Source organism: Ambystoma mexicanum, chromosome 6p (assembly GCF_040938575.1).
Source record: "Ambystoma mexicanum isolate Mex_15411 chromosome 6p, UKY_AmexF1_1, whole genome shotgun sequence".
NCBI classification, from domain to species: domain Eukaryota; kingdom Metazoa; phylum Chordata; class Amphibia; order Caudata; family Ambystomatidae; genus Ambystoma; species Ambystoma mexicanum.
Window position 1 is genome coordinate 1,543,621,457 of NC_090935.1, and position 14,442 is coordinate 1,543,635,898.

At 49.0% G+C, this 14,442-nt stretch overlaps 1 protein-coding gene across 1 annotated transcript in view; it reads right to left on the minus strand.

Annotated features, from left to right (window-relative positions):
- The window catches only part of DNAH6 (dynein axonemal heavy chain 6), a 3,423,448-nt gene that overhangs the window by 633,828 nt on the left and 2,775,178 nt on the right, over nucleotides 1-14,442 (minus strand). The window contains exon 54 of the mRNA XM_069626424.1: nucleotides 5,761-5,957. Coding sequence (XP_069482525.1) covers nucleotides 5,761-5,957 — 197 coding nt within the window. The remainder of the gene's footprint in view (nucleotides 1-5,760; nucleotides 5,958-14,442) is intronic.

Consider the following 14,442-nt stretch of genomic DNA (forward strand, 5'->3'; position numbering starts at 1 on the left):
AGTACCACCAATTTGCTCACCTTGTCGTGCGGCAAGCGTGAGGTCATGGCAACTGAATCCAGTTCAATTCCTAGAAATGTTAACACCACTGCCGGCCCTTCTGTTTTGTCTTCGGCTAATGGTACACCCAACTCCTCCATCAATTCCTGAAACAACTTTAGCATTTCTCTGCAATCCTCCTCTCTTTTTGCCCCGCTAATGAACAGAAAATCATCCAGATAGTGCAGCACACTCTCCCACCCCGAGCTGAATGAGAAAACCCACTGTAGAAAAGAGCTGAAACGTTCAAACAAAGCACAGGAAATTGCGCACCCCATTGGCAATGCTTTGTCTATGTATATGCGGTCCTCAAACTGCAAACCCAACAACCAAAAATCCTCCGGGTGCACCGGCAATAACCTAAAAGCCGCCTTGATATCGCACTTGGCCATGAAGGCCCCTCGCCCTTCCTTCCTTATCAGCTCAACCGCCTGGTCAACACTTGCATACACAACCCCACATTCTTCCGGGGCAATGAAATCATTAACTGACATACCCTCCGGCCATGACAAATGATGAATCAGTCTGAACTCCCCCGGAGCTTTCTTGGGCACCACCCCCAATGGGGATATCACTAAGTCACCCGGCACGTCATCAAATGGGCCCACTATCCTTCCTGCCGCTATTTCCTTGTTCAATTTTTGTCTTACCACCTCAACATTCTCTCTCGCCGACTTCAAATTTTCAGCCCACCGACGCACCCTTGAACCCTGGTAACCTAATCTGAACCCCTGACAAAACCCTTCACTCAAAATCTTAGCCCCTTCCCTATCCGGATAAAATTGCAACCATTTTTCCAACACACCCACTTTAATTGGAGTAAAAGATTTTCCCCCAACCCCTTTTCCTGAACCTCTCCCCCTCCCCCTGTCTCCCTGTTGGAAACACTGTGTGAGAGGGTGTTTTCCACCACACTTGCTACACTCGTGCCTGAACCTACACAGGGTCCTTGCGCAGCTATCCTTATTGTACCCCCACCACGCTGCTGAGGACTGACCCCTGCCTCCTCCCCCTGCCCCCTCATGGGCGGGGCGACCAAGAAAGGGCTGGAAAGGCACAGGCAGCCCACTTTCTGTGTATAATGTCGGGGCAGGCCTCGTCGGGGCCATCCATTGCAGCCAGAGATCCATATCTATCTCCCCCCAGACCGCCTGACTGTCCTCTGCCATTATCGCTCTAAATTCCTCATCATACCTTACCCAGGCAAAGCCCCCAAAGCTCGTGAAAGCCTTCCTTATTACATCCATATTTTTAAGCAGGGCCACGCAACGCTCCGGGAATTTTTCACAATACACACTGGCATAAATGATAAACGCCGACGTCCAATTCTCAATGGTCACCGGGACCCTCGGGCGTGAAGCCAGTTCCCTCTCTTCCTCCTTAGACCCCTCCTTCGCTCTCACTTCCCTATGGAGTAATTTAAAGACATCCACAAATTCCCCCGCCTGAATCTTCTCCCTGGTCGCTGCCATCAAGTGCGCCCCCAATGGTTTTGTTATCCCCATGTATGGCAATTTGTTCTCCTTTCCTTTCACTTCCACCTCCTTATCTTTACCAGCTTGCACTTCGAGCCCCAATGGCTCCACCACTTTGTCCGTTTGGACCTCCACTCAGCAAATGCTCTTCTCAACCCCCTCGGCTCCAATGGCCTGCACACCAACTTCTTTCCTTACACCTTGAAGACCAGACCATTCATCCCCTGTCCACCTATTTGTAACCCCTCTCTGCCATGCAGATGACCATTCCCTTTCCCGCTCACCTCTTTCCACACCTGCCTCCTGTGGTCTGACGTCCACACCGATGATCCTCCTCTCCTTTCTTAGAGGGCTCCTACTGCGGGGACAAAACATGTCAGCACACTCACCCAGCCAATAGTTCCCTTGACCCCTTTCACCCTGTCCACCCTGCACTTCCCTTTCCATATCCCACCTCGAACTTCTTCTCTCCTCCCCCCTTTCCCTTTCTGCCCTGTAATCTTCCAATTCCCATTGCCCCACATATTCCTCCCATCCAACTTCATCACCCCTTAAATACCATTGCGGATGCGAGCTCATGCCCGAGTTGAGTTGATGATCTTCTTGCGAGCCCGGGGCGTCCGCCCCGCCACTCCTTTGACATCTTCTCGGCGGGGTTGTGGAAACCCCTGCCTGGTCCTCTTATCTCGGGCGAGGCGTTCCGACCTCCATCCTGGAATCCTCATTGCTAGGGGCTGTGCTGCACCCTCTAGGCTCTCCTTGCGTTGACCGAGGAGGGGCCGTACTGAAACCCTCAACCTCCACCTGACCAGCGGGGGCTGCGCAGCGCCCTCCACCCTCACTCCTCTTACCCAGGGGGGCCGTTCCACGCCCCACTCTACCCTCCTCAATTGATGGGGACCTCTCCCTCGTTCTCCCACCTGCACTCTTCTGCAGGTATTTACCCCCTCTTCCCCTCTGCCCTGAAACCCCCTTCTGTGCCCCATCCATGCCCCTACTGTTGTTCCCTCGAGCCCCTCCCTTTTGAGCATTCCCAGCTTCCCTAGGGCTATCATTCCCTTCCTCCCTCCCTGGCTGCCCACCCGACATCATTTCTCCCCCGCCCGCCCTCCTGTCTATCTCCCTCCTCATTTTCCTGCCCCTGGATTCCCAAACCTCCCCTCTCCCCGCCGTAGGGGTGCAAGCCACCACTGCCGCGAGAGCCCCATCAGCTGCAGCTCTACGCTGCGGTCTACCCCCCCTTATCTCCCCCTCGCCCGTGACCTCCCCCACCGCCCCCTCCAGCTGGGCCTTCGATGCCCTGCTGATGATTTCCAGGGCCTCCCTCAGAGCCCTAGCATCAACCAGCCCCTTCTTGCTAACTCCTTGGCCCACCATCGTGCACCACTAATCTGATAGCGCACTAAACTTTTCCCTTTGACGCTCACTAGCTAAATACGCCCCCGAGCCGGTACCTACCCGTGGACCAAAATACTCCTAGCAGAGGGAAAACCAGAAGAAATTGCGCTATAACACTAATAACCCAAAGGGGTTAAATAACCCCAAATTAACAATTTATTTTTTTTTTATTTGCCCCCCCACCTCAAAAATACCCCTCTCCCAAAGAAAACCCCCCTCTCCTAACTCGACTTCTTCCCACGATAAATGCACACCACCCAGGAGCCCCCACTACTGCTGCTGACAATCACCACTATTTCCCTTTTTCTTTTTTTTTGAAACCCTGTAAAACAGATGAAAAGTTCACTTAGCACCGCCCGCCCTGCCCCCTGGTGGCACACGAGATGCACCGCACTACCAGCAGCACCAGCAAAATAGCGCGGCCCCTTTAAGGTGCCTGCCCTGCCCCCTCTGACAGAAGGCTGCCACCGCACCGGGACACTCAAAAAGACAGGGCCACCTGGGCTCTGCTAACCACCCCCCGCCGACACCCCCGAAAACCAAGAGGACCCGGACAGCGAGGAACCGGTGCCGTGGGAAGAGGGAAAAGGAAGTGTCCCCAGATCCCGTACGGAACCGCTGAAATATGCAGCCCACCCAGGCCTGCGCTCCCCCACTCCCGAGCGGCGGAGGAAGAAACAAGAGATGGGCCCGGCGAGGAAATCCCCGCTCCCACGCAGCGACCCGGGTCCCCAGAAGACCGAAGGCTGGGAAGGCAAAACCCGTCCCAACAATCCCACCGCCCCACCGTGCACGGCAACGCCGACAGCAGCTCAGGTAAGGAGGGGGGTGGGGGGGTAACTTATTTACGCTACTCCCGACTAGGTGAAAATCGCCGCCACAAAATTGTTTTTTTTTATTTTTTTTTATAACTTTATATTAAATAACTCCTACTATATCAACCGCCCCCAATTACTAACTAACCCTCTCACCTACTCTACCCTGCAGCACCGAAGGCCCAGCTACTTCAGGGAAGGCTCGGGAGCGGGCGACAGGACTGATACAATCACCAAGTCCTAACCGTCGCCTGGCTCCCGAACCTTCCCTGAGCCCTTAAATACCCCCGGGAGGCGCTCTGCCCCCCACGGCCACTCGCTGGCCGTGTGCAGCGCCAAAAAACTCCCCGGGGGGAAACGCTTCACGTTCCCCCCGGGCCCCCCTTCCTCACACTATGCAGATGGCACTAAACTAGTAGTGGCATATGCGTCTTACATGTCAAAAAACGGCCAGTTGTGAATGTTAAGAAATCGAAAGTTCAAAGTTATGGTCCTATTGAGGAAAAGAGAAAAGTTGAATTAAGTATGCATAGAACAAGAAAAATTAGAAACATGCACAACATTGAAATGTTTCGGCATGCACTTTACTTCCACTCTGTAAACGAGGAGAAGTCAAGGATAATCCGGCTAATGGTGCAATACTCATCTTTGCCAGAAAAGTAAATAATGATCCTATTGATGCAATTTTAAAAATTTACGAAAAGGACTCTTCAATAGTGATGTATGGTGCTGCTAGCTGGGGGTTTGCGGAGGTGGGGAAACAGCAAGGGGCTCAAAACAAGTTCCTGTGTAACATTTTGGGCCTTAAACACAATGCAACAACGTATAATGTTCAATTGGAATTGGGAATGTTTTTTAAGTGATCTAATTTGTATGCAACCATTGTGTGGAACAAGCGCAAAGCTGTCCTTACAAAAGAACTGCTTGGACATGTATGCAAAAGTGTCTTTGTGAGCAGCATACCCTGGTTGAGTTATAGAAGGAAAGCATTTGCGAGAAGTAGGTTTAGAGAGTTGCTTCTTAAGCCCACACAGCATTCCCGCAGGTGCTAAAAATCGCATTAAGGGGCTGCTCTGAAACAAAATGAGATTGGGACGTGAATATTCGGTCACGGATAAGGTCAGTTTGAGAACTTGCCTACCCGTGACACTGCACATACCACCAGCAGAATATTTAAAATGGGTGACCCTGAAGTACCGTCGATGGGTTCTCATGCAGTTCAGACTAGGGATGTTGCCTTAAAGCGTGCCAGTGGGCAAACGGGGGCGCAGAAACGCAAATAGAACAAACGGCTGTTTGTGCCTATGCAGACAAGACTGTGTTTTCCTTCTGCGCTTTATGGTTTTTTGCTCTGCATACAAACATTTTAAAAGTAAAACATTACAACATGTATGGAAGAAATATGAAATAAGAAACCATAGACTGGCCTTAATATACCTTTTACTGCTTGATGAATTCCGGTGTTGCAGTGGTACGATTTTTAACGTTGGTATTAAGGAGAAGAATTGTATGTGTTCGAAATAAAGTTTTTAAAAAAACCTTTTTGACACAGATAAATGTAAATGTTTTACACATCTCTTTTGCACATTCATTTTACGTTACTCTTCAGGGAAAATGTGCCCTCTTGCACTACACAGCCGTTTCACCTTTACATTGATTTGACGCACTTTATTTGCGGTGCTGCAAAAAATAAATATTGTGTTTGCACCATAGTATGTTATGCCTATGTAAAATTGCAATGTGGAGGTAGCATTGCACATAATATGGTTAAAGAACTGACAGCAAATTTGGAGACATTTTATTTTAAAATATAAGTGCCACATCAAGTGCCAGCTGCACCAGCAAGCCATCAAACAATACATAATATTGAATCATTGTTCAACATAGCTTCAAATATGAACCATGCACAGAGGGGGAGGACGCACACATGGGCGGGGAGTTAAAGGCAGTAGGCTGCCATTCAGCCGGATGTGTGCTCGTGTTGTCTGTGTTGCGACTCACATTGAGAGACAGTAAAAGATCACGGCCCTTACCTGTTGCCTGTAAACAGCCGTAAATGCCCCAAAATATGCAACGCAAGCTGCTGCTATGAAGACATTCCCGATGACATTGGATATTTCGTTTTCAAAGTTTGCAATGCTCTCCTGCCACCGAATCTGCTCATCGCCCAAAGAAGAAGTGAGCTTCCCGGCACGGTTCAGGCGTGCCTGTGTAAGGGCCATTGTCTTTGCTGCGGAGAGAAGCAACAGCTATCAGTAATATTCTAGACGCTTTCATTTGAATGACAATGCATGTTAGACAGGTCAGCATTTACGCCAGGTGTCAGCAACCTTTGGCACTCCAGATGTTTTGGACTACAATTTCCATCAGCCCTATACAGCATAGTCAATAATGAGGCATCATGGGAGTCGTGGTCCAAAACATCAGCATAGCCCCAGGTTGCGGGCACCCGATTTACGCTCATCCCCTGTATAGGTCGGCAAAGCTACTTCGAACACATTCAGAATACATCAGGTAAAGACCCCATATCCTCTCGCAAACCGCAATATATTGGCACAGTGAGGAGTGTATTCACAGCCTTGCTTTTTTATGTGATAGCATTATAACTCCCCTTTATCCTGTTGCACGTATGCATTCCTGCTTCATGCAACAGGTTTAAGTGGGTCACTGGTGCAGTCATGGTGGCCCAGGGTCAGCCTTGCGCACGCCTTCTTCTTGGAACTATGCTTCCGTTCGATCAAGGGCATCTTATTGGGTTTCCGGGAATCTGGTTCTTTCTTGTGTTGCCCACCGTTCTCTATAGAGAACCAGAGGTGACTTCAACCTAGCAGGAAGGGGAACCCCTTCTCCAGGCCGCTGTCCCATCCAAGCCAATAAACAAAAAGGTAGGATATCGGATACTGAAGGTGTTTTTATGCCTGCAGGGGAAAGGGTTCTATTTTAGCCGAGCAACAGATTTGTTTTATCTGTTGGTTGGACAACCGAATATTGAGGACTGGGACGAGTAAAAGAGGCAGATAGGTAATACTGAGAAATGCAGTCAGAGCAACAACAGTGGAGCAAGCCCAGCCAACAAAAAATAACGGTGGTTGCCCACTACCACCGAACTCCTAAATCAGCTTTTGATGTACAATTCGCTGTACATGGATCTGTTTAAAAAAATAAACAATGCTGGAAGGAGGGGAGAATTAATAGCCATTCAAAAAACCTAAATAGTGATGACTCAAAAATGGGCATCATCCTGGATTATATTCCAGACCATGATTTTAACTTGTCTGTATTAGTGCAGAAGGAAGTTTGACATATGCAAAATAGTGATCCAAATATCCCCAACAGCAGCAGTAAAAAGCCCACATCACCTCTGTAATGAAACCGGGCTTCAGGCCCATATCCAGGACTGAGACCAATAAAAAACAAGCACACAAAACAAACAGTTTTGGCCATTGTATAGTTAGTTCTTAGATAGGTATTTGCCAGATTTTGCTATCATACTGAGTACCAACACCCTTTTCTAGCTGTTGCCATTTTAAGGTTGTATACGAATTGACCGAGTTACAATTGTCCGAATGACAATTGACCTTTTGCACAATTGACCGAATTTTAGAGGTCAATTAGTACATATATGGGGGGGTAACCCCCGCAACCCCCCACCCAATCCAAACCCCCCCGCAACCCACACCCAAACCCCTTGTATTATTTATAATACGAAACCAACCCACTATATATATATATATAAAAAAATAAAAGGTCAATTGTGCAAAAGGTCAATTAGGACCATTAAAATTCGGCCAATTAGGTCATTCGGTCAATTGTATTCGGTCAATTTGGGTAATACCCATTTTTTTTAAGGCCGAGTAGCATCATTGTGGCAGTGCCCAGCAAATGCCTATACCAAGCCTATGCAAAGGTCAAAAACGGTTGCATGTTTCTTTACTATTTTTCTATATGAACTATCTTTTCTTTTCTTTGTTATTTTCACTCTAGTTTACAGTTGGACATGTGTAGAAGATGCTTCAAACAATGACAGCGATCCATCCAGTTTATCCGCTTGTTAGAGCAATGTGTTTAATGTACAGAAAAACATATGGTTCACAGTAAGTTCCTCGCTATGTCCGTGGAGACAAAAGCAGCGCAGCTTTTACATGCATGACGGCACGTAGGTGGGCGTGTTTATGTTTACAAAGCTGCCTTCGTAACTACTTTTAAAGTGACGTAGCTGTTGACGTGAATCAGAACAAGTGAATAGAGAGAGTCATATTTATGTGTGGTGCGCTATGATCCTCTTGTACCTGCACCCAGTCTTGCTGTGTTTAATTTTTTCAACCGTAGAGGTAGTTTATTTTCTCAACAATATTCTGAACGTAAATATTTTTTAAATATAATTGAATTCAGGTGCAGCCCATCAACCATTAGTTTAGACCCGTCATCTTAAAAGCCACTGCAGAGCGAAAAGCGATGATGCATGTTTAAGAGAATTGAACCTATTTGAGTTCAGATTTTCTTCGGAATAATGTAGATTTTAGTTTATTAGTACCCCGGCGAGAGACAATCAGAATGCAACAAGCATTCTGAGTGGCTCTCGCCAGGTCCCTACCCGGCATGGAATCCCTCTGTCGGGATTCCACAGCCTTTGTCCCCGGCGGGGGGCGTGGCAGCCCCTCAGCCAATGGGGCCATCCCCGCTCCGAGCCTCCCCGCAGCTGAGAGGCTGCCTTCGCCCCCCGCCGGGGACTCGGGTAAGTCTTTTTTTTTTCCCCTTCCCTTCCCTCCAACCTCCCACCCACCCCCCAACTTACCTTTTTGATCCTGCGTCCCCGGCGGGGCCATCCCCATTCTGCGCCTCCACACGGCTGGGGGCTTCCCTCGTCCCCCGCCGGGGACGCAGGTTCTTTTAAGTTTTTTTTCTTTTTCCCCCGTCCCACTCCCGCCCTCCCAACCCCACTTACCTTTTTTTTATCCTTTTTCGGGAGCGGACGCGCTGGGAACACTTGTGTTCCCAGCGCGTCCGCTCCCGATGGCCGCCATGGAAAGGGAAAACGGACTCCGTTTTCCCTTTCCATGGCGGCGGCCATTTTCATGGTCGTTTTTTTTTCTGTCCCAAAACGCCGCAGGGTTTCGGGACAGAAAAAAATTGCTTTTAGTACCCCGGTTACGCAAATTTTGCAGGCCGGGATACTAATAGCAATAGAACCCTCGCGGCGGGGGCATTACCGACTCTGGTAATGCCCCTGGGCCTTCGTCAAGGCCCTCGCTTCGCTCAGGTCCTTACCTATGGGCCCCGGGGCATTACCTGAGTCAGTAATGCCCCCGCCGCTCGGGTTCTATTGCTTAAATAATCTGATCTGCAATCTCCCAGGTTTGGTGAACAACATCTGAGAAAGGTGGCTACATACTAGATGGTGTAAGACATACAACTGTTGGGTTGTCAATATTTTAAACAGGTGTTCAGTGCAAAGAATAGTTATAAACCAATTGGCTGAAGAAATATTAATTACACCAATAACCACATTTACTGCTGCAATTAAGCCATTAACTCTCAGAGTGCTGCTTAGAAACAGCACTGGCAGGCGAAAGGTTGGTGTTGCTGCTTGACAGAACTGTCTCAAACAGATCACAAGAGAATGTGTTTTGAGCTGGTAATGGATGCGGATAGGGTATTAGCAGAGGCGTTGCGGGGGGGCTGAGGGGGCTATAGCCCCAGGTCTTTTGGTTGTAGCCCCAGAAAGAAGCTCAGGGTTGACAACCAAAAGGCTATAGCTAGCCCTGAGTCCCGCCAGTCCCGACATTAGCTTAGCCCCTGATCTTTTCCAGACCTGGCAACACCCCTGGGTATTAGTATAGCCAGGTGGTCTGCGAGCTGTGTGTTAGGTGTCACAGTACTCACACAGAACTTTAGACTTGGTGGACTTTTGCTTGGAGCCTGAAGACTGCCCTTTGTTTCTTTCCTTGGAGGCTGAGCTTGTGATACTTAACCTAAACACCGGCGGGGAGCGTGCGCGGTGTGTGAGCTATGTGTTAGGTGTCACAGTAATCACACAAAACTTTCATCTTGGTGGACTTTTGCTAGGTGCCTGAAGTCTGCCCTTTTGTTTCGTTCCTTGGTGTACGACCGCAGCAGTCGTAGTGTTGTCAATACTCTGTTGGTCAGTCCACAAACAGACAAGGTGATATTGGCCGTGGCAGGAATGCCTCTCCTACCCTCTCCTTTAGACAGCGGCTTGCCAATAGTCGCTGCTCCGCCAAAAGCGATTAGAAGCAAAAAAATGTAGAAGAGCAAAAAGCAATGCGAGAATTTGATCACTTTGTTTTTCTTTCCACCTACAAACGAAACAACGGCTTCAAAGCCTGCGTTAAATGAGGCCCAAAGTAATGCTGTTGTGCAGTCTGAGGACATAGACTGTAATATCTGCCAACATGATCACCTAACTCAGGTGCAAGAAATTGTTGAGTCCCACAGGCTAAAAATCCCATCAGCAAGTTTCTTGATGGCCAATACTCTCCCGGATATGCTGGAGAGCACTGGCCTCGAGCAACACAATGGCCAGTCTGCCTGTGGCACTGCTTCTTTTGCTTCATCTCCTGCTCCCTCCCCAACTCCTCTTCCGCCAAGGCATCTATCAGCAGTAATGAGAAGAGTGAAAGGTCAGCTCGGACGTGAGAATGAGGATGCATTTACAGAAATTAATCAACTACTGTGTATTCTGGTGTCTATATGAGGGCATCCAGAGAGAAACAAAAGCCAATACAACACTCTTGGAATCCCTGCTGTTTAAATTTGACCACATCAATTTACACGCAGGTGCCAGGGAATTCTTATTTGCCCAGTAATTTGGCCCCACTGAAAATCCATCAAGGGAGCTGCAAGTCACTCAGAACCAATCTATACAATCCTCAGGAGAAGTGCGAGGGCTATTGGGGAAAACAGTCCCAACTGGCCAAAAGAATTACTTGGTGGCGGATCCTCTGGCTGATGAGCAACATCTAACTGATGGACAGCGTCCATGGAATAGAAAAGTGACAGAGGTAGAGAGGGTCTTGGCTTCTACCCAAAGCCAACAACAAGAACCCTCAGATACATCAATAACAGAGACGAAGCGAGCCAATGTACCTTCGACAATTGCTGAGGTTGATTGTGTGGATGGCTCAGTAGAAGAAGTCCTGAGTATAGGACCTTTAATGGAAGCATGTTTACCGGTGCAGTCACGCCCGATCAAAAGATCACGGGTGAAACAGAAGAAGAAATCTAAAAACATGCCATTAAAGAAACTGAAACATCAGGGTGCTTGAAGCTTCATTAACTTATTATTTGTTCATTCAACAGTTAAGGCAGCTTTATCCCAGGTTGCAATGGGCACTGAGGCCGGAGGGGAGCGAAGTATGGCAGTTCAACAGCCAACGACTTCATCTGCGGTAGCGATGCAAGATCCGCTAGGGAAGGGAGCTAGTGAAAAACCCCTTGAGGCTGTTCTTATATCACCAGTCTCTACAACAACAAAAGTGTCTCCTAAGATCTTTCCAGCTATTGTGAGAAACCTCAATGTGTCTCACCCGCTAGTCCCAGGGGATTTGTCATACAGGTGGCCAGGACATGGACATCACTTTTGGATCCAGTTCCTGGGAGAAGACCAGTGCAGGAGGATTACCTGGATGAGGGGTCTTCGGGAATGGAAGTGGGACACCGGAGGGTGAGACGCGGTATTCCCTTCCCTATAACACCTTTACCCCATCCTACCAGGTAGTATACCTAGGAACTCAACCCCTCCCCCCCTTTCCCAACACAAACACCTTCTCACGCACAGTTCACCATGAGCAACAACAGACTAATACCAGAGCTGTATACCTGACATGTCCCAACACCATGGTCATGCAAGGTCAGGCAATTACAGATCCTTACACACAACTGACTTCCATTACACTTCCCCACATGGATAAAAGGCAGAGCACAAAAGCACGCTATGAGCGAGGCGAGGCACACGAGCAAACAGCAGTTCCAAGATGGCAGTTTAATACAAGGAGAAAGACAGCGAGACCAGAGACGGTTGCGAGGAGGGAAGTACTCATGTCCTCCTTTCTTTCCGGACAGCAACGACGAAGGCAGCAGGAATCGAGGCTGCTGCAGTGCCTCCTGATCCACCACGAGGCTGCCTCTTAGGCTGCATCCACCTACACACAGCCACTAAGGTAAGCCCCCACTGTCTCTATGAACAATCTCTATGAACTATCTTTCACAACGCACTGTCTGTTCTCTCTCTTGTTTCATATGACCAAACCTTAACACCCATTCCTTCCTAGATTTTCACCCCCACTGCCTACACCCCTGTACTGTTGTGCTGCTATACCTGTTTGACCTTGAAAGAAAATCTTTTTTTTGCTGTATGCACACCCTGATTGTCTTGCTACTGTTTAAACCCGTTTTTCGCTGTGTGCACATCCTGATTGCTGCCATTTAAAATCATTTTCTGCTGTGTGCACAGCCTGATTGTCTTGTTGCTGTTTAAAATCGTTTTCAGCTGTGCTAACATTCCGCTTTTCATGAGAATGTGTGGACAAGTCTAGCCCCTCTGTTCTCTGTTTGTTGTACCATTGTCTCCTCCCTATCCTGTCTGTGTCTCCCTGCGCGCTTGCTCCCTTCTTGTCTATTGCCTTTCACGTACCTCAATTGCTCTGCCTGGTTAAGTGTACCACACCCTTTGCCCCTCACTATAGCACTTACTATCTTACCCATCTACTGTAACTGTTTCTCCATCTCCGATCCTTCACCTCTCACTAAGTCTGGCAGGAACAAACTCAAGAAGGACATACTTGCCTCCAACCCAGGCCTTCCCATCGCTGACACCTACATCAATGATTCCGCCAGAGAGACCCTCACCGACATCCTCTTTGTCATTCCTTCTCCCGACCTATGGACTTCCCATATGACAACTTTGCTCTCTCCTTACTCTTCCTCACACATAAATGGTGGCACCAGCTTGGAGGCGCTTCTTGCCTCCCCTTCCACCTCCAGGGCCATCATAAATGTCTACCGAAACAGTACCATCCTAGTACAAGGGTCTCAATCCAACGTCTTACATTTAGATAGGCTCCTTCCTCATCTTATCAACTTTCCTCTTTCCTCTTCACGGGCTCCCTTGCCACCTGCCTATATGGCCACCTAGGCTCCCTTGCCATCTATGCCCACCTTGGCCTCCATGCCCCCTACTAACCTCACAATGTCCCTCACATCTACCCCTCTGTCACTTTCAACTGTACAGGCTCCCTTGCCTACTCTCACTACACTGACAATTTTGTCAGCCTCTTCCACCCTGCTGCCCTGGCCACCCACTGCCACCGCATCTGGAGCCCTCTTGCCTCCTGCAGCCCTTCCCACATTGGGTCCCTTGCCATCTTTCACTTTCCTGGCACCCTTGCCTGCACCCTCCTCACTGACTCCCTTGACATCCTTGCCCCCTCTGCCTCCTCCTACCTCTATCTCTCAGGCACTCTTACTACCTCTGTCCCCTGCACCCCTGTATGTCTTTCAAAAGTGGAAACCTGCTCCATGTTGCCAGACTAAACTCTCGCTCTGCTGTCAAGTAGTCCTCTGACAACTGCCACCTCCTTGAACTTGCTCTTACTGAGACATGGTTTAAGGACAGCTCTGTCACAAGTTTTGAAACACTTCTCCCTGAAGGCTACAAGATCCTCTCCGTGCCCAGACCCATGAGGCCAGGAAGTGGAATAGCCTTGATCTTTCCTGAGTGGATCCCTGTTTCCATTATTCCCACTCAGATCTACTCCTCCCTTGAAAGCCTGGTCTGCAGGTTCTCTCTCTCCCCTGTCACCTCTCTTACTCTGGCCACCTTCTATTAGCTGCCGGGCCAGTCCACCCTCTTCCTCTCGAAATTGTCTGACCTGGCCTTTTCTCTGCTTTCCTCCTCCTCTCCTCTCTTCCTGTTGGGGGATGTTAACATTCATCTCGACTCTCTGGACACCTCAGGACCTTTCTGCAACCTGTGTGACTCCCTTTCTCTCTCCATTCTACACTCTGGTCCAACATACACTGCTGGCCAGACCTCGGATCCTTTAATCTTCAGAGACATCCCACTCTATTCCTCTCACTACCTCACTCTCTTGGACTGATCATTCTCTTCTCTCTTCTCACTTGAAGCTATCTTCTCCTTTAGCAATGGCACACCCTATACCATCTCCTGCCTTCAAGGTCATCCAACCCATGAAAAGTGTTGGTAGCCGCCTTTGCCTACACCTATTCTCCCCCTACTCCTGGGGCTGACTCACACCCCAACACAGCCCTCTCCAACTTTCATCATTGCATCTCTAATACTCTTGACATTCTTGCCCCTGTCATGAGGGTCCGACGGAAGCATGCCAAAAAGTTCAACTCTTGGTACGACTCCGATCTCGCCACCCTTAAACCCAAGTGTAGAGCAGCGGAACGGAAATGGGGATCTCCAGATGCACCATGAGACAAACTGGCCTGTTGCCTTCTTCAAAGGCAATATAGACTCTGGATCCTCTCAAAGAAACAAGTCTACTTTCAAGCCTGCACCTAGGTGGCCTCTAACACCACGGCAGAACTCTTTAAAGTCTTCAAGGAACTGTCCCACCCTACCACTGCCACATCCTCTACTACACCTACCCAGGCCCTTTGCTCGGCCCAGGCGCACACTTCACCACCAAAACACAGGATATCCTGTCCTCTCTCTTCTGCTCCCCGCC